The 27939-nt window shown below is 46.6% G+C and overlaps 1 protein-coding gene across 1 annotated transcript in view; it reads right to left on the reverse strand.

Moving 5' to 3' along the window:
- The window catches only part of NBAS (NBAS subunit of NRZ tethering complex), a 239213-nt gene that overhangs the window by 144811 nt on the left and 66463 nt on the right, over positions 1 to 27939 (reverse strand). The window contains exons 20-24 of the mRNA XM_028515331.2: positions 27437 to 27541; positions 26886 to 27022; positions 8373 to 8456; positions 4572 to 4725; positions 1400 to 1585 (exon numbers count right to left, since the gene is read on the reverse strand). Coding sequence (XP_028371132.1) covers positions 1400 to 1585; positions 4572 to 4725; positions 8373 to 8456; positions 26886 to 27022; positions 27437 to 27541 — 666 coding nt within the window. The remainder of the gene's footprint in view (positions 1 to 1399; positions 1586 to 4571; positions 4726 to 8372; positions 8457 to 26885; positions 27023 to 27436; positions 27542 to 27939) is intronic.

A 27939-nucleotide genomic window follows, 5' to 3' on the forward strand; every position in this document is an offset into this window, starting at 1 on the left:
AAAGCAGGGTCCTACCCCGTGGGGGTGTGTGGAGGGGGCAGGATGTAAAAAGAGAGAGAGAGAGACCACAGACCAACAGAAAATGTGAAACAAACAATAAAAAACCAACAACAGTGGAGCGATTACCAGAGGGGAGGGGGCGCAGGCAGGTAGGAGAGGGCAGAGGAGGGTAAATGGTGGCAGGAGGAGACCTGACTTTGGGTGGGGAACACAATACAATACACAGATGCTGGGTTTTGGAAGAGTACACCTGAAACCTGTATCACTTTATTAGCCAAGGTCACCCCAATAAGTTCAATTAGAACTAACAGAAGAAACAGCAGAGAGATAGGTGGGTGCAAGGAAGCCCTGGAAAGCGGCCACTTGAGAACAGTCTCATCCACAAAACCCCAGATTCTCTCCCTTCCTTTTCTCCCTCTTCCGTCTCGCTTTGTCCCCTTGCTCCACCTTCACAAAAGTGCAGACGGCACATGTCACTCCACTCATCACCCCCAAATCCCACAATCCCTCTCTCAGTCACCTACATTTCTTACGAGGGGCCTTACATACAACGCACATCAATTGCGCTGGCTGGAATATCCGAAAAGAAATTAGCTAGAGAAAGGGAAGGGAGCGGCAGAGGGAGAGACAAAACAGACGTTAATAAGAGGGAGAAAGAGGACGAGGGAGAGGGCTGAGAGAGAGAAAGGGAGATGGAGAGAACCAGAGACGGGGAGGGTCAGGTCGGGGGAGGAAAGACAGCCAATCGGCAGCGGTGAGCCCCCCTGGCCCGGCGCCTCCCCACCAGGCTGCCCCAGAGCAGAGGCCAGGAGAGCTGCGGGCAGCACGGCCCTCCTGCGCCCCCTCGTCCGCGAGTCGAAGATGTCTGTCCGCTCTGTGCGCTTAGCAGAAGCCAGGTCCTAACCTGAGGAATGCACTTTCTCCCCAGGACCATCCCCCCAGAACCTAAGAATGGCCGGGCAAAGTCTCCTACACGTGCTGACCCTGAAGCCAAGGTGCTTCCTTCACACAACCGGCCACCCAGCCTCGCTGCTCCAGTCATTTTTTGGAAGACCTTGAAATGTATGCACAGCTGTGAACTGTAACACAGTGAAGGACTAAACACGAATCCTAGAATGACAGCTGGCTGAGAAACAGGCCTATCTGGGAGGGGGGAAAAAAAGGTTCCAAACAGATGAGTATGAATAAAGGCGGGCAGAGCACAAAAACAACCAAGAGAGTTCTGGATGCCTTCAGTACCTTATCCATAAAATTTTATACACATTTTTTAAACAGTCAAAAAACCTTCCTTTATTTACGAAGTTCTCAGCTGTGAGGGACGTTTCATCTTTGGATTTGAGACACACATTAATCAAAGCGCACACGGAATATTTTAAGAGAACGTTAAAATAAAACCTACACTGTTCATCAGTAACCTTAGTTTTTCAATGTCTTCCATCTGCTGGAGTTCTTTCAAGGTCAGGGTCACGTCACCGCCGGCTTCATAGACCAGTGTTTCCAGAGTAACCAAATTATCGCAGAGGAGCAGCAGGCCGGGGATCCTCCGCTCCATGCCCAGTCGGACAAGGGACAGCGCGCAGTCCACCTGAAACGGAAAGGCGACAAGCAGTCTCAGCGTGGCAGCTCCGCCATATGTCCTCAAGTGAAAAAAAGCCTTCTTACAGAACCTGATTCTTATAATCAATGTATATACGATCACACCAACAGCAATATACATTTCCATCACATGTATCAGAATCAAACTGCTGCAAAAGAATCACATAACCTGCAGGAGACTATGAAGGTAAAGATGGTAAGAGAAAGACAACCATCTTAAGTTCACAGGCCATTCCAGTTTACAGAGCAGTTTTACATATATTTGTCTGTTTAATTCCGAAGTGGATGGTGTTTTAGAATCAAATAACTGACACTTGGAATGAAAGCAGGCTCTCCTGGGACGTAAAGAATTGTACCACAAACCCCAAGCCCTCACTGGGTAAATTTCACCACTAGACACGTTTTCCTAACCCAACAAAAATATTTTGCTAAAGGCATTCACAGGCACTAAGGAAAAAGAAGTCCCACATCAATTAAATCTCTAAAAATGAAAAAGCTAAAACTGTGTTAGATATCATTTTGATTATAGGCGTAAGCCACATGAAACGCCAATACATGAAATGAAGCTAAAAAACAATACCTCTATTAGAAGTGTTTTTCGCATAAATGAAAGAGATGAAATTAAGAACCACGGGCAGCTAAGTAAAGCACCCCCAAATCACTCCATGCATTTGAGGTTCCTCCATGTTTTTTTTTCCTTGACTTGACAGCTCATTTCTTTTCAGCACTGAGGGATATCCCACTGTGTGGCGGTCCCCACGTTTGTTTATCCGCTCACCTACTAAGGGAGGCCTTGGTTCGTCAACTGTAATATGCACAGCATCAAACGCAGGATGCTGGTAACAAGACAACTAGCGGGGCGGTGAAAAGGGGTGTGTGGGAGCTCTGTCCTTTCTACTCCAGCTTTCTACACCCCTAAAATTCCTCTAAAAATAAACCAGTAATAAAACAAACAAATAAATAGGAACGTAGATAAGTGTAAAAAAATGATCATTTACTCCATATTTCAGCATGGCCCTTTTTCTCTTTGCGTTACTGCTATTTTTAAAAAAAATCCTGAATCATGACTGAAATTTGGGCTGCAAAATATTTAAACAAACTGAGGAGTCATCCTTGATCTTTTTAAATGCATCAGGGTGGCTGCCCAGCACTTTTTAGGATGAAAATTTTTCGAATTCTCAGTCCCAGCTCAAGTAGCAGAACTACCTAGAAATCAGCTATTCAGATGTATATGCAAATATACTCACACATGCATTTATCAGGCTCGGCTAAGAAACCACAAAGTGCTCAGACAAAACTGGCCTAAACCCCTTTCCTTGCTAGACAGAGACTCCAGTAAACTGCATGCATTTCCTGTAAACTGCATGATGCCACTGGAATCTTAAAAGATGTCTGGCTACAAATCATACATTCACTTGCACAAAAATGTGCCTCGCTGGCTCACTGGAGAGCTTTCTCCGTGAATTAGTAGCAAGCGAGTTTCTCCTGTATTAGCAAAATAAGACGCCTTTGCTTAAAGTGACCGATGTGAACCAGTCTCTTCCAGATGCATCATGTTGGTCCGAGACCGCAGCTCTCGGTGGAGGCAGACGGTCTGCCAGAGACACCCAGAAACCTGAGGCCTTTCCGTTCGTCACGAGAATTAGTGGGACCTGCTGACGTTAGGTGGGTGGAAGCCAGGAATGCCAGACGTCCCACAATGCGCTGGGCAGCCCACGTACCGACTTGTCCTGAGTCCTGCCCACCTTTCATACGTCCTGGAAACCCAGTCACAGTGATCAGAATCTGGGTCTCGACTTCATTTAATATTTGCACAAAATTCTTTTCTGTATGGTTTGATGTACACAGAACATCCTGCAATGCAGCAACTATACAATCAAGGGGGGATTTTTTTGTTTTGTTTTGTGAAGAAGTTTATTATGAGTTGTACCCGTCCCAGAGAGCAATCTGCAGTCCTTAACCCCAACAACACAACACACCCGAATCCACAACCTCAGCGGTCTTATTCAAAGAGATTCCCCACTGCCTGTCTTCCCAGTGCAGCCACGGCCCAACATTTACAGATTTTATTTATCCTATATATTGCAGTCAAGTCATTGTATTGATTTTTTGGAAACTTTCTACTAAGAAGATGTCTATGATTTTCTCATCTGGATAATAAGTATCACAAAATATTTGCCGTGTTGAGCCTGAGGACCACTTGTTCAGGTTCCTGTATGTTGCTCTAAGCCATTGAGGTCTGTGTAGCTGTTCATTTTTTAGGTGGGCTCTGTACGAAATGTCAGACAGAGACTGGACTGTGTCCGGCTTTGTCCCTGCACCCCTGAGCCAGCCGCTCACTCTGTCCTTTCTGCAGACCTTGTGCATCTGCCTACAGCACAGGAGATCAGACCCTGTGGTCTCCAGAGACCCCTTTCGTCACGACAGCATGAGATTCTGAACATTTTCTACTATGGGCCCTCACCATCTTCAAAAACATGCAAAGTCAGTCATAAATACTCTCGGCCATCCCCACAGAAGTTAGGTCTGTAATATACCCATCAGCTCGTTTAAAGAGCTGATGGGTATTTGTATCTACTCTTTCATAAATAAAAAAGCAGCCCTGGCTGGCGTAGCTCAGTGGATTGAGCGTGGGCTGCGAACCAAAGTGTCACAGGTTCGACTCCCAGTCAGGGCACATGCCTGGGTTGCAGGCCATGACCCCCAGCAACCACACATTGATGTTTCTCTCTCTCTCTCTATCTCCCTCCCTTCCCTCTCTAAAAATAAATAAATAAAATCTTAAAAAAAAAGAAATCCTATCTCTAAATAAATAAATAAATAAATAAGCCACAAAACTTTGTAGACAAAGTAGAAGTAAACAAAAGAAATACTAAATAGTCTGTCACCCCTGACAAACCGTCACGTGGCCCTGGCAGCCACGCCAGGCACGGAACCCTGGGCATCGCAGGCGGCAGCGGTCACCGGGCCCTCACCTGTCGGGCACAGTGCTCTATCTCCTCCGCTCTGGTCTGGTACCAGTCCATCGCCTGCTCCACTGTGAGCTGGGGCGTCTGGTACCTCAGCAGCTCGGGCTGCGCGGCGTACAGGAATTCACTTTCGTCTGGGAGGCTCGGCTCTACCACCGTTCTGTGGAGCCCAAAAGGAACAGTTAATGACTGGCTGGGATGCTGGGGAAAAGTGTTATTTCCAGGGGTTGGGGGGGTTGCCAGGGGGCTTGGTTATAAGACAGGAAGTGTGTGTGTGTTTTCCTACACGTGTGTGTGCACACTTACAAGATAAAGGGGACATTTGGTGGATGCCTAACTACTCTCCTATTAGTTTTCCCAATTTAAAAAATCGGAGTGGACAATAAATCAAAACAACTGTGCCACGAACCCATCAAATAAGTATCGGCAAACTGGAAACCGCCCTGGGATGCTTTTCTACAACACGCGTGGCAGGGGGCCTGCCTGCGAGGGGCCCACCGAGCCCAGAGGGACCCGTGACGGCCAGCCGGGCCTGGCTGCGGGAGAACGCCCCGGGGACTGCGGTGCAAGTATAAATTAAGAAACCCTTGTTTTCCGTGTTCATAAAAATACACGGAAATAGGCCTTCCCGACGTTGATAGTACACCTCCAGTAGGTGTTAACAACAGAGTACCACACTGGCATCTACAAACTGTGGAGCCCGTCTCCACCCCCGGCCCTCAGGAGCGGACGAGAAGCATCTGGAAGAACGTGCACTGAAACGACCTCGCAGAGATCCCAAGTCACGACGAGAGTTTGCGGGGATGGTCCTGGCCTTCTGGGGTCACGGACCACAAGAGGAACCACGCCAACTGAAACTCAGGGGTTTCGGAGAGACGCGTGGGAAAGGGCGCGCTCCGCTCGGGGCATCGTCGGTCTCACACGTGAGCCGCAGCGGGCGACCAGCTGGAACAGCTGCTGTCACAAGGCCACGGGCCCTGGGGCCGGCGCTGAAGCCGAGGCCCAAGTCCGCCACCAGAAGCTGCGGACCCTGTCTGACTCAGCGAGTGGAAAGTGGTCTAAGATTCGTTTTACTCACATGAAAAATGGGAGTAACCGTATGCAAGAACACTCACAATGATATAAAGTGCACGAGAACACTGGCTGGCACAGAGCAGGCGCCTAATAATATTTGTGAGCATTATTTTCATTGGAGCCATTGGCAGCCGCAACACAGGACCAGACACAGAGCCCACAGACAGTGGGCCCTTCACCCACGGGCCTCAGACAACTGCTCACGCTCACGATCGGTGGTCCTCCTCCCGCCTGCTCTCACAACCCCCTGTAACGTTCTCCCCAAAACCTCCCCTTCGGAGCTGCCCCACTGTGGTGGGGAGAAGGCCCCACGAGCAACTTGGAGAGCCTTCGGTGCAGCTAGCTGGCCTTCCCTCTCTCCAGCGTGATCCGAGAGAGCCTGGCCACTGGCTCCTTTCAGAACCTGCCTCCCTTCCATCCCAGCGCGCTATCCTGTCTGATGTCTCCCACCTTCTGGCTGCACCGTCTCAGTCACCTAGGCTGGGAGCTCCTCCTCCAGCCCACCGCTGGAGAGTAGCTCTTCCGAGCACTCAGTCCCGCCCTCTCTTCGGTCCACACTCTCTCTGGGCCCCCTTACGACTATAAAATATAAGTCAGCACAGACCTCACAACTGCCACATTTTACCCCTCTCAGGACTTCACTCAGAGGCTCCCAAGTCTCCCAATTTGCTGTCCAGGTGTTTCACAGGCACTTACTTCCACCGCCTCCAGACCAAAATCGAACCTGTGACAACCTCGGGTAAGACCATCAGCGGTTCAAAAACAGAAACCTGATGCCATCATCCCCCCGCCCCGTCCACCTTTATAGCTCGTAGTCTGCCGTGAGATAGTCCAGCCTCATCCGGGTGCCCCATCCCCCTTGGGCTCTGCACTCTTCGACCATGTGTCTGATTTTCAGTCCCTGGTGGGGGCCTTGGCCTCAGCTTCCCAGGCCCTCTCCCACTTACAGAACACTCCCTCCTCCCATCGGCCAGACTCACCCTCCCTGAGCAAGAGTTTATTTGTCCTTCGAACCTCAGCTTCCACGCCGCACCCCCAGGAAGCTCTCCCTGGCCCCCGCCACGCACAGGTGTCCCTGTTCCAGGTTCCCAAGGCCCCAGCCTTCCCTCCACAGCACTCAGGACACCGGAGCCACTCAGGACACCAGAGCCTCCTGTCCCCCAGGTGACACCCTGCTCGAGGCCAGGACTGCACTGGGTTTTCTCCCTTCGGTGCCCTTGAACCTGACAGAGCACAGACACTCCTGGAATGACTAAGCAACAAGAGACAGTCTGTCCTACTGACATTCTGTACTGTCTTCAAAGGCATCTTTTCCTCGGCCAAACTGTCCCTGGCTTTTCATTTTGATAGCCTGGGAGTTCCAGCACAGCAACTCCTACTCACACTTGAGCTCGCACTGTGCTCGGCCTGAGACGAAATGCCCTCAATCACGCCTTTTCTCCACCTGCTAGAAGGCTACACGGCACCAGCTAAGGAAGAACTGGGAAGCACTGGGCGACTGGGGCGGGTGCCCTGCAGTGCCACCCGGTCCAAAGGCCCACCCACGCTGAGAGAACTGTGGGCAACAGTGTCACCACACCCTTCCCCACAACCACACCCCCCATCAATCAACTCCCCCGTTTTCAACGCATCTGCCCCTTTAAACTCTCATGACAGTTGCTAAGTAAAGACTTCTATTAAACTCGGCTGATAAATACCACGCATGAAGCTCCACTTTCTCCTGAAAGCTCCCCAGAAATGGCAGTAAAAGATTTTCAAAGGGGGGTCGGGGGCAGGGAGGGGGCCGTACACATGCAAGGAAGAACAGGGTATGGGGAGTAAAAATAAACTAACCCATTATTTTGCCTCCTAAGATGTTCACAGATAATAGCCAGAATTTAAAAATCCAAAAATAGCGGCACAATTACGCTATTCAGAGACAGAGCACAAATGCCAAAACAACCATCTACGAGAACTGAGAGTAGCTGCCTCTCGTGAGCAGGACACAAAGGAAGGGGAACAAAGGACTCCGGGTTTGGGGTTTTGCTCTTTTGGAAACAAGCTGCTTTAAACAGAGTTCCAACGCTCAGAATACACATTTTCACTAAGCGCCTCAATTTTCGGCCGCATCTCTCCACCCCCACACCACGTCTCACGACCAGGAATCAGGCGGTTCTCTCGCTCAGTTCGTGAGTTCACAGAGTAAACCTCCGACCTCACGTGGGGAGAACACGCAAGGGGCGCTGGTGGAGGAGTATTTACGTTAAGGACTGGGAGACAAAGGGAGTCAAATGTCCCTCGTGAGGCCCTTGCAGCCCCACGCCTGACCTCCCACCCTCCTCCGCCCGACGTCCGGCCTCCACGTTCTGGGTTTCCCAAGGGAAATCGTGTAGAAGTAAAACAGAACCAAGAGCAAAACTGCACGCGTAGCGTTAACAACAACCACAGAAAACGTGTGTGTGTCAAACACCAAGAGCAGGCACCTCAAGACCAAAGAGCTGTTGTACAAGGTTAACTTTTGTAATAACTCCTTTGTAGTGTTTCATATCTTTCCCATTCAAACGATTTTAACTTAACTGAGTCATGTCGAGGTTTTTTTTTTAAAAAAAAACTTCACTCAAACTCTTTAAATCAAGATCCCCCCCATCCGGACGGCGGTCCCACGGCACGCCCCACCCTCACAGGGCCGCCCGCTGGCCACTCGCTCCCCCAGGGACAGGAAGCTCCCCCCCCCCCGGGCTGGCTCACTCTTACCTGCACGCCACCTCCTCGCACCAATCTTTGTCTCGGTGTTTTCGTTCGTGCCAAGGAATGATCATCAAGGAATCACCGCTATAACTTCAATGAAAAAAAATGCATAAGCATTTAAAATACACATCATCTCAATGGCTATACTAGGAGCGTGTAGCAACAGGTCTCTATAACCTTAAATCTCCAAGATGCATGTTTACGATACGTTAAGCGGTATATGATACATAATAAAATACGTAAATGGAAAACATCAAATCGCAGATCTCTCTTCTACCATAAAATGGCTCAAAAAGAAAAGGAGAATTAAAAAAAAAAAACTGGCAAGGAACTAAAGGATGGTGGTTGGGTATGTGTTCATCCACACTCACTAAAACGTTCACCCAGAGCCCTCATTTCATGCTCCTAATGCCAGCAGCACCCGTGGTCCGCTGCCCGCAAAAAGCCGACAGTCTCACTTCCTGTGATCACGAGGAGTAGCCCCGGCTACGTGTGCCTGCATACGGCACTTCGACTGTGGCTACCGAAACTAAGAAAGGGATTTTTAACGTCTGAATGAATCTTAGTTAAAATTTAAACAGCCGTGTGTGACTAATGGCTACTATGTTGGAGTCCACAGACAGACAGGACAGGGAAGGGCAAGAGTAAAATGACTTTGCAGCTTCAAATATCACTGAAAAGTAGCCCTGGCTGGCATAGCTCAGTGGATTGAGCGCAGGCTGCGAACCAAAGTGTCGCAGGTTCGATTCCCAGTCAGGGCACATGCCTGGGTTGCGGGCCACGGCCCCCAGCAACCACACATTGATGTTTCTCTCTCTCCCTCTCTATCTCCTTCCCTTCCCTCTCTAAAGATAAATAAATAAATAAATAATCTTTTTTTTTTTTAAAGTGAGCTTTTTAAAAAATATATCACTGAAAAGTAACGGGAGAAGCTGGAAGAGACAGAGGCCCAATGAGATGCAGCGGGAATACACTAAAAAGGGACAGCGAGGAGAAGACAGTGAGTGTGGCAGGGACCCCGCAGAGGCGGAGGCGGCAGAGCTGTGCCCTGCGGTCCGGAGGCAGGGACACAGAAAGCATCCTTCTTTTCAGAATCCTGAAGCCTGCAGGTGACTCATTTGGGGGTGGGGGAGGGGTGAGGGACCTGATTTTCATTTTGTTTTGTTTTGTTTTTTCTTTTGGCACACGACTTTCTAAAGGGAAGCACTTCCAACATTATCTCTAAGGTCCCATGAGCTCTCACAACCCAAGAATCAGTAAAAACAACGGAAACATTGTGAATTAAGAATAAAGACAAAAATTTAAAAGGCAAATTTCAATTGCCTTCTTTTCTAGTTCAAGGAGACATTCTCACATTTCTGAGTACCAATAGTAACATTTTCCTAAAATTTGCCAAGGCCCCAGAGAAAGAATTACACTTTTGTGTATTATTAGGTTATGTTTTGGACTCTGATCCTACTAGGCTGTCAATCACGCCTTGCACAGGGAAGAATTCATGAATGTTTAAAAATTATGTTGATGACGTGCTCGGTCCTCACGCACGAGGAGAGCCGCCTTGGAGGGCTGGGAAGGGGAAGGGGCAGGGGAAGCCCGGGGTGGGCAGTGCTGGACACCGGCCCCTGCGGGATGTCCCACTACTGGTGCAGGTGGACTACCCAGAGTCAAGGCTGCCCATTAGACACACACAAGGAGAAAGTTATCACTCCGTATTTCTAAAACACAGCATTCTGCCCCCTTTTTAGCTAGCATGGAGTACCTAGCTAACTGTGTACCGGAGACACATTCTTGAAGGCATTTGAGTTCAGATTTTTAAGTTTCTGAGTTATACAGGTGATTCTTTAGAAGGGAGGCCACAATCATACCATTTCATCTGTCACCAAGTGAAAAACTATGTTATTTTCTTCCTTGTCAATAACTGGTACTTTATCCCGGACCACTGAGATGAAAATTTAAAAAGGACAATTGGGCACAATGATGACAATGCTCACTCTTCCAACAGAAGAATCAATTATAGCGGTAAATTGAGGAAGCTGGAAAAACAGTAAAGCTAGCAAAGTATCACGGCCTTTTCAAATTAATGCAGATACAGTTGCACAAGCTACACAAAAAATAGTCTAAGAGAATTTTAGAAAAATGTATCACAGGTCCGGTCGAGATTTGTATTCCTACACAAAGTACGTATTAGACACAAGAGTTATTACGAAAATGATTAGTAGTGGTGTGGGACCCTCAGCAAAATAATATTTTACCTGGTGCTCACAGACTAGAAATTTATAAAATTTATTAAAGGTCACTGAACAGAATCGGGTAAGAAGACACACCAGTTTTCATCAGAACACGCATGAAGGACAAGTTCCGCTCAGAGGCCTGCTCCAAAAGGCAGGCCTGAAGTGTCCTAGGTTCATATAAAGTGTTTTTGCTACACTTTCATTTTTGAAGCATGCACAATCTAATGTTTCTAAATGTGCTAATCACCACTGAAAATAGTACTAGAAGTGCATCAGTGATGGTCTGCAGTCATAATAACCTTTAACATTCACTGATCTCTTACTATGGAGCAGACAGGATAAAATGCCTTTAACCTATATAAAACCCCATTTAGTCCTGCTAACCTAATGTAGTAGACGATGTTACCTTCTCACAGGATGATGAGAAAACCTGAGGCCCAGGGTGAACCTGTCCTATAAACCCAGCAGATGGCACAGCTACGTGTTAAACACACAACTGGACAGTCAGCATCCGAAGCTTCCAGCCAGCGCACACTGCCGCCTCTGGACAGGACAGGGGATCGCCCTCCTCGCCCCCAAACACAAATCCGGCCTCACTTCCAGCACCCCTCTGCCTCACACACGAGAGCCACCAGGTCAGATCTGTGAATAGGAGAGAGAAGGCAATCTGTGCCTTCCCAACATTTCACACAAACAGCCCAGTACGGACCATTTACAAACTCACTTAAAGGGTACATTTAAATTAAGATATAAGACCAATCTCAACAGCAGTAGGTTGGTTACTGGTCTAAAGAAACCAACCTCTACCAAACACAGCTCGACCTTCAGTTTGATCAACGGTTATGAAGAAAACAAACAAATAAAAAACCTTTCTGCTCTTTCAGCTTCTCACACGAGGTTTCTACAAAACAAATCAGTTTAAAACCAACTTCGACCCTGGCTGGCGTAGCTCAGTGGATTGAGCGCGGGCTGTGAACCAAAGTGTTGCAGGTTCGATTACTAGTCAGGGCACATCCCTGGGTTATAGGCCATGACCCCCCAGCAACCGCACATTGATGTCTCTCTCTCTCTCTCTCTTTCTCCCTCCCTTCCTTCTCTAAAAAATAAATAAATAAAATCTTAAAAAAAAAAACTTCGGGAGTTTGAAATGCTTGCTATAAAAACACCGCACATTCTCTGTCATGCTACAAACGACAGCGTCTAATTAACAAGCAGAGCCTCACCCCCAGCCGGCCGGGGCATGGAATCCTCCAGGGCAGGATTTTCGTTTGTTTTGTCTGTTGCCACCTCCTTGGCACCCGAAAGAGTACCTGGCATTTAGCAGACTCTGAAATCCTGTGTGTCAGCTGAATTAATTAACCAACAGCAAAAGAGAGGGTTTTTTAAGTGATCTCATGAGTATCACAAAGATGCAAAATTGGGATAGAGCAATGAAAAGGGACAGTTTTGTTCATTTAAAAAACAAGTATGTCACGGAAGTGCATTTATTTACATGAAACGTGCAGATCCGAGCGAATGAGAACAAGAATGCTTTCCTAATTCAGATTATGAAACTGATGGAAGCAAGCTGGGCTCATGACGGCACGCAACCCAGACAGGGCACGTGCCTACACCTCACAGGAGTGGGGGTTCCTGAACACACGTGTATTTATTTCCCTGCACCTCACCGCACGCCACATTTAAAAAAAAAAAATGGTTAGTTCTCACATTGCCTTCTTAAAAAAACACCCAAATTTGAGCTACTTATTCTTTCATAAGGAAAGCAGAATGATAGAATGCTTCATAAAATTCAGAGAAAACCTCTCTCATTCATTCTGTTCACAACAAAAATATCAGTCACATAAATTAATCACTAGATGGATCAAGTGAAATCGTAGTTCAGAAAAAAACCTAGAAAACATACTGCTTCCTTCTAAAGCACCATAGAAAGTCTGGTTAACAACAAAACTTCCACTTTGAATCTAAAACTCTATACATAAACATAAAACAACATGTACATATTTTAGCTCACCTTTTTTCCTATTGTTTTCCCTTTGCTTGGGAAGTCTTAAAATTTCAATACGTCATTCCCATTAAAAAAAGGAAGTACATGGTAAACCTAAATCACCTCTTTACAAAATAATGACTGCCTTTGCTTAATTTTAGGATTCTTTATATTAGAACCCTGTTCATTGTTTTATTCCAAATAATAAACTCTGCTGGCCTCATTTGAAGCTAACATTCATCAGTCAGCGGGAAAGGAGTAAGCTCTGTTAAGTTCAACCATCCTCCCACCCATTATTTCTTGCACTAATTGTTTTAGTTCAAAGAAATTTTTATCAAGAATAAACAAAAGTCCTTTCAGTCCTGTTCTATGGCTGGGAAACAAAAGGCTACATAGCGGGTCACGCCTAAGTGGCCACCTTCCAGGCACTGGTTTTAAGATGTGGAGTTATATATACATTCCTATGATCAGCCTAGAAGAGAATGTTCTGGTAAATGAAGGACAAAAAATACTAGTTTGGGCCCACACTATGATTACCATCACTGAACAGGTCCCACTCAATGGGAAACCAATCAAAAAGCTGGTTATCACTCAGAACGCCAAGACGGAAAAAACGATCCGAAGGCACCAGATCGGGGTTCTCTTCTGGACCACGGGAATTCAATGTCATCAATAAGATGCTCAGAAAAGGGAGCGGAGACTAATAACCAGTCCTCTCGGAGGTCAGCAAGGTGTGAAGAGAGGCACAGGTGAAACCAACTCCTCCTCCTCCTGGCCCTGGGGCGCGGCTGCTCCCCTCCTGCAGCAGGATGGTGCTGCTGTCGTAGCGCCCCGCCTCGAATGAAGAGAGATAAGCAAATGCCTTCTTGAACCCTGACCCACCATAATCACGAGCTCATGCTTAGAAGTCTCACCTCTGTGTCAGGACTGTGACTCCACACTCGGTCAAGTGACTCAATCTGCCTGTGCTTCCACTTCCTCATTAGTTATAAAGCAACAATAATAGTTTTAACCTCGCCTGGACTTGGGGAGGATCAAGTTAGTTGGCACACACAGAGCCTTTAGAAGAGAGTCTGGTACGTGTCAAGTGTTAAACCATCATACAGAGCATCGTTATTATGAACACCAACAAGGAGGCTGCTCAGGGTCGTGAAATACTGGGTCACCCAAAAAGTCTGTTTAGTTTTTCCACCTGACAGCTCTAGTAGTGCTTAGTTGTCTTTTAACTTCATTCGAAACAGTTTTGTTACATTGAATTGTGACAGCTGTCATACCGGCATGCATTTTTTTTAAAGTTATCAAAATTGGTAAATTTTTGTGCAGACACTTTAATAGTGAAGATGGAATACACACCATTTTCAGCATATTATGCTTTATTATTTCAATAAAGTTAAAAACGCAGCTGACATGCAAAAAAAATTGTGCAGTGTATGGAGAAGGTGCTGTGACTGATCGAACCTGTCAAAAGTGGTTTGCAGTGTTTCCTGGTACTATTGACATTTTGGCCAAATAATTCTTTGCTGTGGGGCTGTCCTATGCACTGAAAGACATTTAGCAGCACCCCTGGCCTCCACCCACTAGAAGCCAATAGCGGGAGATAGCCGACGTACTCAAAATGTCTAAATCAATGAAGTTATTGGTGAAAATGAAAAACGTGTCTTTTATTTTACAGAAAGAAAGCACATGGACTTTTTGGTCAACCCAACAGAAAAAAAACACGGGCTGGTTGGCACAGCAGAATCTCCTTTATGCTGATGTCACGCCGTTTGAATAACCATGTCAATGGTTACAAATACCCAACAGCTGTGATGAACTCTGGAACGCCGTCCCGAGTACTTGGCACCTGGCCAATGCCATGAACGGTAATAAGAAAATGTGATGAAAAAAAATGGAGGAAAATGTGATAAGCTGATGAGCTGATTTATGAAGCAAAATAAGTAATAATTTCCCCAAGGCAAGCTCTCTGTCCCAAATGCTTAAAACTAAGTTTCAAATTATACTTTGAAGCAAGAGCAAAGGATAACTTGAGTATTTCTGAAGACTAGTTTGTGGAATCATTCATGTGTAAGGAGCAGCCACAGACCCCGCTGGAGAACCATGCGATTCTTCAGAAACGTACGTTAAAGGCTGAGAGCGGCTGCCCTTCACAAGGCGTTTCAAGAACACGACACGAGGGGCAACGGATGAGCAGAGACGCCGATGGCGTGAAGACTGCCCCGCGTCACCGCCACCATCACCTGCCCCGTGGAGGGATGACGACCCCATGTTTGAAGAAGGGACACTGAAGGCTGTCGGAACGATACAGAGGACCGATGTGCTTGCTGTACGAAAAGGGGCTATGGGAAATAAAAGGCATCCTCAAACCCAGTTTCAGTGGCTTATACTTTAACAATGAAAAGCTGAAATGAACAACATGAAAAAAAATGTCCCCACGCGAAACATTATGTAGTAACTTTTACCCTCACATTTGGTGCTATGCATGTAAGAAGTATTTATAAATGCATATGTTTTACTTTATTTTTGTGATGTTTCTCATATTTATAATGTCGCACCTATGGAAATCATGGGCCCAACTTAAAATTGATGGATCACAACTTTCGTTTATAGTAAATAAACTGCAGATGCAGTGCCGCCAGCATTTCATACGGTGGCAGAGCATGCGCATTAAACGGGACGGCACTCCAAGATCTGGGGTCTCGGAGTGCCCTAAGGGCTGATGAGGACCATCCTCGTGCTGGGGGTGCATGTCTGCAACCGCCAAAAGGGAAGTGGGCAGTACGAGAACTATCCGGCCAATCCCACCCGTTCCCTGCTACTGGGACTGACACAGAACCAGCAGAGAGAAGGAGAACAAGGAGGCCCTCATCTCATATGACTTAAAGACAACCAGAACCTGACAAATCTCCTTTGGACTATGAATTAAAGCAGAAGAAGCACCCAGGACAAAGACAAAAGTATCTGAGATCTGCATTCATCAACTGCAAACTAGTGAAATGTACCAAAATGTTTGTGAGTGATAATGTGCATTACAAACCTTGACCCTCTGGGGGCTGTCGTGCTAATGGGTTTGGAGAAAAGGATTAGAGGGAAAGAATATTCTTATCTCCCTTTTACTCATAGTGCCTAATAAAACAGCACACACAATGTCTACACAGACGCCAGCCATGGGAAGACTGGCTGCCTCGTCACCCCCCAAGCCCTCGCGTTTTCCTACTTGAGGCTTGTATTGAATGTGTACTTCACACGCTAGTGTAAAGCTATCCAACTGTGCCTACCCCATGGCTGACACTCACACGGTGCTGACTATGAGTGAGCACGAACAAGAAGTTCTAAGCAATTACCAGCACACGCTCAGCGGTCCCAAGAGACAACCAGCGTCGTTTTCCCCATTTCACAGCAGAGGCGACAGAGGCACAGAAATGTTCGGTGACCTGTCCAGAGTCACACAGCCGAAAAGACGCAACGGGGATTTGAACCCAGGCAGTCTGGGTCCAGAGCCTGCGGTCTCAGAGCCCGATATCCTAACTGTCTGAATCCCACCTTGTCCAGCCCAAATCACGGCTTCTCACAGGTGTTTCTGTGCCCACTCCAAGCCAGAGTGCTTTCTTCCTGTTCCGAATCCTCACCACGCATGACTGGGTGAGTCATCTGGCGTTTATTCCTATTTAACCTTATGAAAATATATAGGTGGTACATCCGTTTCATGTTTTCCGGGGCTTCCTGTCTATGATTTTGTTAAGTTCCTAGTAAATCATGTGCCTCACCATGAAAAGTAGATGTTGCTTTCTGGTAAATACTGATTGCACCCACCCCGGCAGTGCTATGAGCACAGCGATAACAAGTAAGTGATTATATCTAAGTTTCCATGAACGCGTTATTTCACCTAACGCTCAGACACCGCAGAAGTTACACTTACAATGACAAATTTGCAGGTGAGTCAACTACATGAACTCCAAACGCACCGCTGGCTCCTGAACGGACGGTTTAAAGACCAGCGGGAAGAGATGCACTGACAGTCCCCTCCCTCTAAACCCGGAGCACTCCAAACAGCCCGCAGGAAACCTCTCAAGAGCTACCCAGACGAGATTTAGTCAAGACACGGAACGTCATCTGAGCAGTACGTGGAAACTGTGAAACCTCAGGCACCCGCTGTCAGGAAAGGGGCGCTGTCGCAGGTGGGGCGCCGAAGCGTCAGTCGGGAGGAAGAGCCCTGTATGACTGCACTGTGTCCACACATCAGTCTTTTGTGAGACTACTGAATGCACTTGACACTGAAAGGTGTCTGCCACAGGACACGGCTCCAAACTGCTGCCACCACCACCGCATCCTCTATGACCACCGCCACGGCTGCAGGCCGAAGACCGCTCACGCGCTAGGACCCCTGCTGGACCACACAGCCCTGACGCTCCTGGGTCATCGCACCGCCAGGACGGTTTCCCATTCCACGCTCTGCGAAACCGAAGACCTGGGAGGCTAAGCAACTTCCTGGAGGAACACAGGGAGGAGGGACGGACCAAGGTGCACACCCGTGTTCCTGAGGAAAGCGTTCGCCTCCCCCGTGTACCACGCTAGCACTCATGCATGTCCAATATGTGTCAGTACCGTGTCGTGATCCCAGCATGTGTATGCCATGGATGTTTCCCCCACAGCTGGTTTATAGAGAAGGCAAACTTTTAGGATTAAAAACTGGGCCCACGCTCAGATCAAAACATTTCTTAAAATAATGCGTATGCTTTGTCTACAAAATATAAATTTGATTCCTAATAGAATTTTACTTATTACAAATACAATATTTAAACATGCTGCCCATATCAGGAATTGGGCAAAGTGTCTCACAGGGTTATTTATATGTTAATTAAATATAGCGTGATAAAGAGATTCACTGCTGTTACAGAGAAGTATTTACATATTAATGAAATCTTGACTGGAAAAGACATCGTGCAATCAAAAAGAATTACAGGGGCTATTTCCCCGAGGCAGTTCAACCATTCAGAAGATATTATAATCTTCTTAAAAATCACATGTTCTGAAATTATTGGTCAAGGTATTTAAATTTTGTAAGAAAATGAATAATGGAAGAAAAATCTCATCTCTATGAAAAGACTGCCATTCACTAGGTAGTGTTCAATCTAATAACATTTTTTAGGGGAATAAAAATCAGAAACTCTAAACTGCATTCAGCCATATTAAAATATTTGACAATAGTTACATACACACTAAAATGACAATGTAATTAAAATTATTTTTACAATAACTCCTTAATTCAGAACACGTTTTACTAATGCCTCGCAAAATGTTTTGCTTTCAAAGCAGGCTAACAATCCTTTTTCTGCTTCTCTCATGAACATGCTATGAGAATTACATGTGAAACACAAAATTTGTTGGTAAATTTTTTAAAAAATGTGTCATGCTCAGCCACGAAATGCTTGTTGAACAGAAGAGGAGACGAGGCCTGGCAGGGTGGCCGGCTTGGCCGGGGTGGCCAGCTTGGCCGGTGCCATCCCACGTGGCTCCATTCCCGTCGGGGGGCGTGCAGAAGGCAACCACCGGTCCATGTTTCTCTCTCTCCCCATCTCCCCCTCTCTCTCAAAACAATGAGAAAAAAAACCCTGTATCCTCCAGTGAGGACTGAAATCTAATAGCAAAGAGGACACGGATTGATCGGCACAACCTCACTGCCCTATCCTTTCCAGGGCACGTAACGAATGTCAGCATCAAAACACTGTCCGAGGCCCATAAAAATCACCCTGAAATAACTGTGCTTCTGCCTCCTGGTTCAGAGAAACTGCCCTACCTCCATTTTGTTGCTTTAAATACACAGAAAGACGAGAACTAATTGCGAGAAGATCTAACGTGCCCACGGCGCCGGGAGACATACAAACCAAACAGCCCGCTGCCGGCCAGGACGCTGCGCTGGACAGCGGCGCCGGGAGACCCGCCCTCCCGCCCTCCCGGATCCAAACACCGGGCTCCTCCTGGACTCAGAGACTGCGGGCTCGTCCCACTCTGTTCCGGACTCTCCGTGTTCCTCCCCATTAACAGTCATCACGAAGGCCAGAGACTCATTCCAAGAGTCAAACACAAACCAATTTATTGTTCTTTGCTCATAGCAGTTCAGAAATAAACAGCCCATATGGGAGCTGAATTTTGATTAGGTAACTAATCAACGTTTCCATTTTAAAGGGAAAAGAAACATCTCTGCTTCTTGTGAGAAGCAAAAAGGGAAGGCAGTGCCCCAGTCTTTCCAGAACATTTCACGGTCGAGGCTGCAGTTGTGGTGGTACTGCATTCCAACAACAAAATTATGGTGGGAGTAGAATGTCCACTAAAAATGCTCTTTAAAATTTTCAACGAAGAAAAAAGAAATCTTTATGAACAGGACTGGTCTACAGTAAAACATGAGCTAAAGGAGACTCGTTGTTTATTGGAAAGTGTCTGCACTAATTCATTCTCAACTAACGAGTTAACTGGGAACATCTTTTGGAGTCTGAGTTCCAGGGGGGCCCAACTTTTTGGCATCTCAGGGCCACACTGGGAGGAGAAGAGTTGTCTTCGGCCACATATTAAATACACAAACACCAATGAAAACCAGTGAGCTAAAAAAAGGGTTTTAAGTAAATATTCAATCTCATGTTGGGACACATTCATAGCCCACCTGGGCCACATGCGGTCCTCCGGCCGCAGGTTGGACAGCCCTGTAACAATACGATACAGGTGAGGACTGAGGGGGTGGAACAACTCTATGTTAAATTCGTACTCAGACGACTCTTGCCTAGTCAGAACTCCAAACCTCAGCAACACACTCAGCCCTCAAGACGTAGACTGAACCTTACGCTCACTGATTTACTTTCAGTGTAACAAGAAGTCATCTCCCCCATCTCTAGCCGTATCCATACTCCTCCTATGACACATTCTAATTATGGTAATTATATCCACACACAACCTGGCTGATCTTCCCTACTTGATCCTAATTTATCTGAGGACAGGGACCACACTGACTCTGGGTCCACCGATTTCATGGAAGATAGTGCATATGAGCATTCCTTAAATTTTTATTAAAAGAACAAAAAAATTTCTATGACTCATTCACCTTCTACACAGTGTTCTTTCAAGAAAATGAGCTCATAAAAAGCAATTTAGAAATGTTTTAATTTTTAAATTCGTTTCACATGTACTCATCATTAGTTATAAATTTCACTAAAAAGAAGTTGAAGTTCTAAAATCAACATCCTCTCTGCAAGAAACAATACGTTTCTTAGGGGAGAAAAACTTCCACAATATCCTTAAAACCATGAAACTAAGGCAACAGTAACTAATTCTGGTACAATCTTCTGTTGCCTTTCAAAGAAAAAACAAACACATCAATCAAACAATAATCTACCTTCTCAACTGAAAGCTGCCTAGGGTCAAATCTGACTTCAATGAGAAAGACAGTTCAAATTATTTCATCTCTGAAACCAACACAAACTAATGTAAAATATCAAAACCTCACCAACTTGAAACTGAAAATGGTAAAGAGTAAACTTCTATCTACCTTTCAGTTGTCACCTGATCTCTTTAAAGGTAATTTTTTTAATTTTTTAAGTATATTTTATTGATTATGCTATTACAGTTGTCCCCATTTTTCCCCCTTTATTCCCCTCCACCCTGTACGCCCCCTCCCACCTGCATTCCCCCCTCCTTAGTTCATGTCCATGTGTTGTACATACAAGTTCTTTGGCTTTTCCATTCCCTATACTATTCTTAACCTACCCCTGTCTATTTTGTACCTATCTATTTTAATTTTAAAGAGAGAGGAAGGGAGGGAGAAAGAAAGGGAAAGAAATGTCAACATGAGAGAAAAACTGTGGTTGGCTGCTTTGCACGGGTGCCCCGACTGGGGACCAAACAACCCAGGCATGAGTCCTGATGGGAAACTGAACTCACAACCTTGCAGTTTGAGGGACAGTATTCAACCAACTGAGGCACACCAGCCAGGACTAAGGAAAATTCTTTATTAGTTATTTAAGTTATAAGGTAAATCAATTTCACCTAAATCAAATTTGTCCTACTGGGAATTTTAATAAAATGCGTATGGATATTCTGCTTTTACAATAAACTTCATGCTGTTGTAATGACAAAAAAGTCTCCAAGTTTGGCTATTCAAATCCAAGATTGAAAAAATGGGAATTGGAAGAGATACCAGAAGGTCTCTTTGGTTTGGACGCCCCATGTACCATCAGAAGATGAAGGAGAGGCCCTCCATAAGCAGCCAGGCCTTCAGGGTGATACACCCTCCCCATCTGGAACCAGAACTACCTGCACCCTTTGCTTCAGTTAAATACTTCCGCAGCAGAAACAGAGGCATGGCCTGCAGGCAGAAGCCGCTCTAAATCTCAGTTAACCTCGCTGAAAGTGCATCGTGTCTTGAGGACGTCATGTTAAGTGAAATGAGCCGGTCACAAGGAGGGCAGCACTGCACAGTGACACTCACAGGGGCAGAGGGCGAGGGGTGGCCGCCAGGGGCCGGGCTGGAAGCAAAGGGGAGCTCGTGTGTGACGGGTCTCCCGAGAGGAAAGGGGCTCTGCATGCTGGCTGCACAGCCGTGGGACGTGCCTGGCGATGGCGATGGCTAATAGGGGTCCGTGTTATGTTACGTGCATTTCACTGTTTTAAAACAGTTCAATAAAATCAAGAGTGTATTGTGGCCGAATGGTCCAAACAAAATCAGAAACATAAGGAGCCAAAGCCATGATTTACGGATGCGCAGAAGACACAGGTGTATGATCAACACGGGCAGGGCGGCAGGAGAACGCAACCAGCGCGTCACCTCGCTCGCGCTCTGAGACCATCCTTCCCAGGTCATTTTGAAGAATTTGCCGTTAACTGCACCTTATCTACCTTGCCACACCGATACCGGTCTTTTCCGCATCTCTCCACACTACCACCATTTATTCATTCAACAGTCATTAACCATCGCTGCGTGGCTCAATATGCTCACAGAACTTCATTGTGAGATACGGGTTAGTCTGGTGATGACACCAAGCTTTAAAAAATGCCACAGGCTATTAGCAACCTCTGAAACAGAAAACACCTCCAAATGGGTCAGCCAAAGGCCTTCTAAGCTCTGGGTGACTGACAAAGACTTATCAGTGGCAAGAAAGGGAAGTAAAACCTACTGACCCGGTGGCACTTCCCAGTGAAAAGCGGTAATGAGAAAATTCGTGGAGACCCTGGATTCTCTGTTGCACCCAGTGGGGCGGACCACGCAAGAGGGACAAAGGCCCATGAAAAGCAGGGCTGATTCAGGGTCAGCAAGGGGATAAGGTGCCAGGAACAAACGCGGGAGTTGGGGTATACACAGCACAGAGAGACCCTGGGCCTGCAGGCCCCGGGGTGGGGGGGGGTCTGTCCCACAGCTGATCGTACTGTTTGCTTTCAAGTTGCCCCAAACGAAAGCAGAGAAAGTGCTGTTTATCGTCCCTGCGCCACACCGGAAGAAGAGGGGTTGTCCCGGGCCACGCATTAAATACGCTGCCACACGTAATCACACAAAAAAATCGCATCACATTTTAGGTAAATTTACGATTTGTGTGGGGCCGTGAGCCGGACATGCCTGCTGGGGCAGCAGCAGTTTCTGAACGGGCGAGTGACGGGAGGTGCGTGCTGACAGAAGACCAGGCTGACGTGCTATGTGATCTAAGAGTCGGTGACAATTGTTTTTGCTCAGCCACTTTTTATTTTTATCTTTAATGACGTGTCACATAACTTACGGTGGCACTGACGGGACAGAAGGATGAGAAGTCAACAAATAATTCATAAAATCGCAAATTCAGACGGGAAGATGGAAATGTCTAAAACGTTTTCACGGCTCACATGAGCACGCTCCGTCTGCATTCTACAACACGCTCTTCATGATCAAACTCTCAATCGTCAACTAACCTAAGCTTGGACAGTCACAAGCAAGCAAACTGCCACGTTACCATAGTAACAGCTTTCCTAGGATGATGAAAAGAATACGGGGTTCAGACATTCTATTTCCATCGACAGTTTTGTCACTTACATTATAAAATATTTAGATATTGCAATATCTCAAAACACACTAAATATAATTCCATCTTCCCGTGTTGATTCTGGGGATAATCCACGACTATAAATATGAGGATCAATTTTCATTGTCTAGTAAACATATGGGTCAGAGAATTTCTGGACTGACAGATATTAAGCGACAGTTTATTTCCACATATTAAAAGTACATTTAGCCTAAATGCAATATCCTACCCTGGGTGGGATACGGAAACAGAAAAAGGATATCACTACAAAAGCTGGCTAAACCCGAACAAATACCATAGTATTAAGAGTACTGTACAGTCGGTTCTGCTACAATGTTTTCAAAATGCAAGTTTGTCCAACGCAGCGACACCCCGGGGAACAACTTGAGTGCAACACGAATTCCGCGTCTGCTCGTGCACAACGCCACCCACGAGAAACCTCGGGTGAGCACAGAAAACTGCACTCGACGGGCCAGGCCGCGGCAGGCTCTGTGCGCACACACACACTTCCCACACAGCCGCCAGGGCCTCGGTCCCCGGAGTGGTGGCGGGGCCACTCCCGGCCACATCGGATTTCTGAAACCACCCCCTCCCTCCACTTCCCAATGGCACACAAGCTGCAACTCTCCGACACCCGTGTCCACCAGCAAAGTCTTTTTCAGGTCTTTTTCAAGGTAAGGTACCATAAAGTACCAGCTGGGGAGAAGCTGGAACTCCCTGAGGCCCTGAGCCCACGGCGCTGGCCCAGCACTGTGCTGTCTCTATGGAGATGGAGATAGCACATCAAAGCCCACTGGGATCATGCCTCGCTGGGCCTGCCCCCTGCCCACAGTCAGGCTCCAAAGTTACCACTCCTACATCTCACACTTCCAAGTTCAGCCACATTCTCAAGCTGAGTGTGACCGTGGCAGAGGCAGCTGACTCCAGGGAGGCTTCTGTCCTCAGCCACACTCTGGGGCGGGCACATCGGGGCCCTGAGGTTAAGCCAGGTCATGAACTCCAACCCTCCTTCTTCCTGGCGCCACCCCGTTGGGGGCTGTGGGCTCTCCAGCTGGGGCACTTCACCCCAAACTCCATCACAGGAATTTCACCCTCAACGTGAAGGGCCTTGTCCTCATCCCCTTCTTCCCCGATGAGCAAATTCTCACAGGCACTCAGGGGAGCCTGCCTTTGTCAGGCCCCCAGCACCTGCTGCGTCCTATCCCCGGGAAATCAGGGTGCACTGGCCCGACCTGTGTGTGACCTAGAGGGGCCACTCAAGGGGCGCTTCCCTGAACAAAATGCACAAAGCTTTTGCCGGCTGGGCCCCAACCCCATTTTCCCCATAAATCCTATGGTTTTCACTGCACAATTTGCACAGCTAGTGATTTTTAGGAATGCATATGTCACATTATGGGCAGAACTGACTGTTCCAGCAATAATTTCTTAGTTTTGACGAAGCGCTGTGGTTATATAAGGAAGGGTAAGCTAGAGAGAAGAGTATACATGAAGTCTCTGTATTGTCTTTGCAACTTTTCTGTAACCATAGGATTATTCCAGTAAAAAAGTTATTTTTTCATTTTTATTTATTGATTTGAGGGGGGAGGGAGGAAGAAGAAAGAGGGAGAGAAAAATCGACTTGATGTTCCCTTACTGATGCATTCATTGGTCGTTTCTTGTGTGCACCTGACCGGAGGTGGAACCTGCGACCTTGGCCTGTTGGGACAGCACTCCAACCAGGTGAGTGCCCAGCCAGAGGCTCCAGTAAAAAGTTCAGGAAGTTTATGATGTATGTAAGTGCATGAGGCCAAGGTCTTGGCATCAAATTCGGCAGTAATAATAACTGGTAACAGTTAAGTTAAGTAGCACTTGCTTGGTGCCAAGCACCATCCTCAGTATTTTATGCACATTAACTCGCTGATCATTCTCACGACACTAAGAAGTAAGCGCTGTAATCATCGCCATTTTACAGGCGAGAAGACTGAGGTGCAGTCGAAAACTGGTCCAAGATGACGGATCTGGACAACGCGGCTCTAGCGTCAGTGTCCCTACCCCTGCGCTGTGACACTCTCCCAACACACGCCTGTTTAAAACACAGCCTTTTACACCAGACATTGCCATTATTCTGGAGAGGCTCGAAACGGGAAGAGGCACAAATTTTATAATTTAAATAACCCTTCTAAAATGTGCTATAACACCTGAAACTAATGTTATATTGAATGCCGCTGCAATTGAGACATAAGAAAATAAATAAATAAAATGTGCCATAAACGTCAAAAATACCAAAGTCAAAAAAGATGGTATAAAAATGTCACCTTTCTACTTAAAAACCACAATAGTCACCGAGAATACAGAGTATAAATGTTTGATAGCAATGGCAAACTACGGGTGGTAGTTAATAAAAAGATGTATCACCTATGACAGGAAATGTGATTCCAAAGTATCACGAAACTCAGTCACATTTCATCAATGTCAAAAACACATGGTAATTTAAGAGTGACAATATAACATACAAAATAACATACCATGGAAGTTTCCCAGCAATCATAATCATAAAATTTTGTTCAATGAAAACTGGTAAATGAGATTCCGTTTAAACGCAAAGGAGAAAGTCCTGCCTGAGGAATCTCAAAGCAGACCAGTGAAAAGGTCAGCTCGTGGGAGTAACTCGCTGTCCCTGTCCAAAATATCACACAGCTTGAACCCTAACCTGCAGAACCACACCCACCCCAACGGGTGCACGCACTCGTTCAAAACACTTAACTGAGTCTGTACCCTGCACTCTTCTAGGCACTGAGGCTGTGCTAGTAACCACGATGGAATTTATACTCATTCGGTCGTGCGTTCATTCATCCACCCGACAAGTATTTGCTGAGTGCCCACAAAGTGCCAGGCTCTGTTCCAAGTGCAGAAGGTGAGGACGGAAACAGCACACACAGAAATCCCTGTCGTCTGGGAGCTGGCATGTTAGAAGGGCAAACAGACAGTAAGCGAGATACACAAGTTACAAATGAAACTAAAACAGACAGTGATAAATGCTAGGAAGAAGGAAAGCAGGAAAGGAGGGTTTAAAGTGAGGGTACTCTGTAACTGGGACGGTCAGGCAGAGTGGAGAAGACACACACCAGGTGTAAGGAGGAGGCAAGGAGGAAAGTGAGCCCCCTTCAGGACACCCTCTAATCTGTTCTCGCACGGGCAGGAGACGGACCTACCCTTCCTAGTTAGCAAACACGTCAGCCAGCAGAACCCACGCCACAGGCACCACCCTAGGCCCTGGGGGGCAGAACAATAAGGACAAGATGGCTGCTGCCTGCAAGAGTTCGTCTGGGGTCAGAGCTGGGTGTTTGTTACAGAGTGGAGCGACAGGGAGAGAAGAGCAGGAAGGGGGGCAGACGTAAAAATAACTGACAGTGACAGCACGCACACAGTGGTGTAAAACGAGAGTCAACAGAGCAGGACGAGAACGCAAAGGGGTGAGCTACGGAGGACCTCACTCGCGGAAGAGGCTGGGCCTGAAGCAGCTGGCCCGGCTCTGTGCCCCATGGACTTCTGGACACAGAACACAACAGTATGCTCAATGGGAAAGACTGTCCAGAGACACAAAGATGAATCCAAAAAAAAGTTTCTAATTTTTCAATGTGTTTAAAATGAATATGACGTAAAGACCCATAAGAAACCAGAGTTTTTCAAAGTCTGTCTAAGCAACCTATCACAGAACAAAGATTCAAAGTAACTTCATCTCCTGATTACGCTCTGCTGCAGTACGGCGTACCAAAGGTATTTATCGAAATTCCAGTCAGTTTACGGAGGGGCTCAGAAAGAAAGCGTAGGGCATCCGAAGATAAAACAGCACAGTGCGTTATAAAGCTATAAGAACAGCAAAGGGCTGCTTTGCTTTCTCACTGCTCCTGGTGCCTCTGGAGTTTCTCGGGGCGGAAAAGGGCTGTTAAAATAAGCAGGATTCCATCAGCCCTGCGTCCCCTCGGCCTAACTCCAAATGTGGTCGGAACCACACCCCAATTCCTACGAGATTCCAACAGACACCTGTTCTTTACCACAAAACAGTACATGCTGAGTGCCTAACAGCCAAATCAGGGGGCTTCCCAAAAGGGGGTACTGCCTTTGTGCTACACACACTGCGGTTTTAGGATTGTTTAAAAATAAGTCAGAAATAACTTCATAATCAGGAAAAAAAGTTTAAATAGATTACATTAATTTTTCAATTTAAGGTGCTCGGCATGAATCAGCGCTGCTAGAACTCAGAAAGCAGGTAAAATCCAGCCACATCCCCACGTACCAGGCCTCAGGCAGCAGCGCGGCGTACTCGTGCGGAGAGGTGGTCTCCGGGAAGTTGGAGAGGACCGCCAGGCGATGGGAAAGCAGGTCTGGCCCGTGGTAGGTGAACAGGATCTCCAGGGCTTGCACGTTACTCTCCTGTACGAAAGGTAAGGAGTAAGTTTCCAATGTGAACTGTAGAGATAAAGGAATGATCTGTATGGAACATTCTAAAACATTTCATTAATGTTTTACACAGTTCTGATGTGAAGTATTTTGAAATACTCCTGATTCTCCCTAGTCTGTATCAGGTCCTGCAATCTACAGCTATAAAAAAATTATTTTTAAAAGTCAGAATGACGAATAAAAACCTTTTAAAATAGGATTCCATTTGTGCACATTCACACAATAAAATACTAATTAATACTACATAAATACTACATTATTGTTGCAATACATTAATACAACAGAAAAGAAAATATAATAGTATGCATATGCATTAACACTAACTGCATGACTCAAAAATTTAGAAATTGTTAACCACAGTTGTTTTATTTACAAAAGACAAGTTACCCGAGCATACGTTCTTGCCGAGAGAACAATATTCTGATTTCTGAACTTCTTGAAGAATTCCGCATCAAACCTCTGTTCAGGTGCATGACGCACTCCTAGGATTTCCTGGAGGGAGCAGGGGTTTCGTGAAAGGCCTTTTAGATGTCAATGCCAGGAAAACATTACAAACCTTGACCATCCCACCCACCTAAACACAGAGGGCCCGAACTCACTGAACCACCACACCTGCAGCCTTGCCTTCACTTTGAACATGACTGTGTCTATAGGTGCTGTTAATTTTTTAACGCCCAGAAGTCGAGGAAGTAGGTGGTACGAGTTACATTAATTCCAGTAGGATGACCCTGACCCACCGCCTGGTGCAAACCACTCAGCGACGGCACGTGTGGCTGCGCATCCTGAGCACAGCCGTGTCTGTGTGAGAGCTCGCACTCACCGCTGCTGGGGCAACGTCGGTAAACACAGAAGGAGCCGTCCCTTCCCCCAGCGACAGTCACTGAGTGTCT

This window comes from Phyllostomus discolor, chromosome 6 (assembly GCF_004126475.2).
Source record: "Phyllostomus discolor isolate MPI-MPIP mPhyDis1 chromosome 6, mPhyDis1.pri.v3, whole genome shotgun sequence".
NCBI classification, from domain to species: Eukaryota; Metazoa; Chordata; class Mammalia; order Chiroptera; family Phyllostomidae; genus Phyllostomus; species Phyllostomus discolor.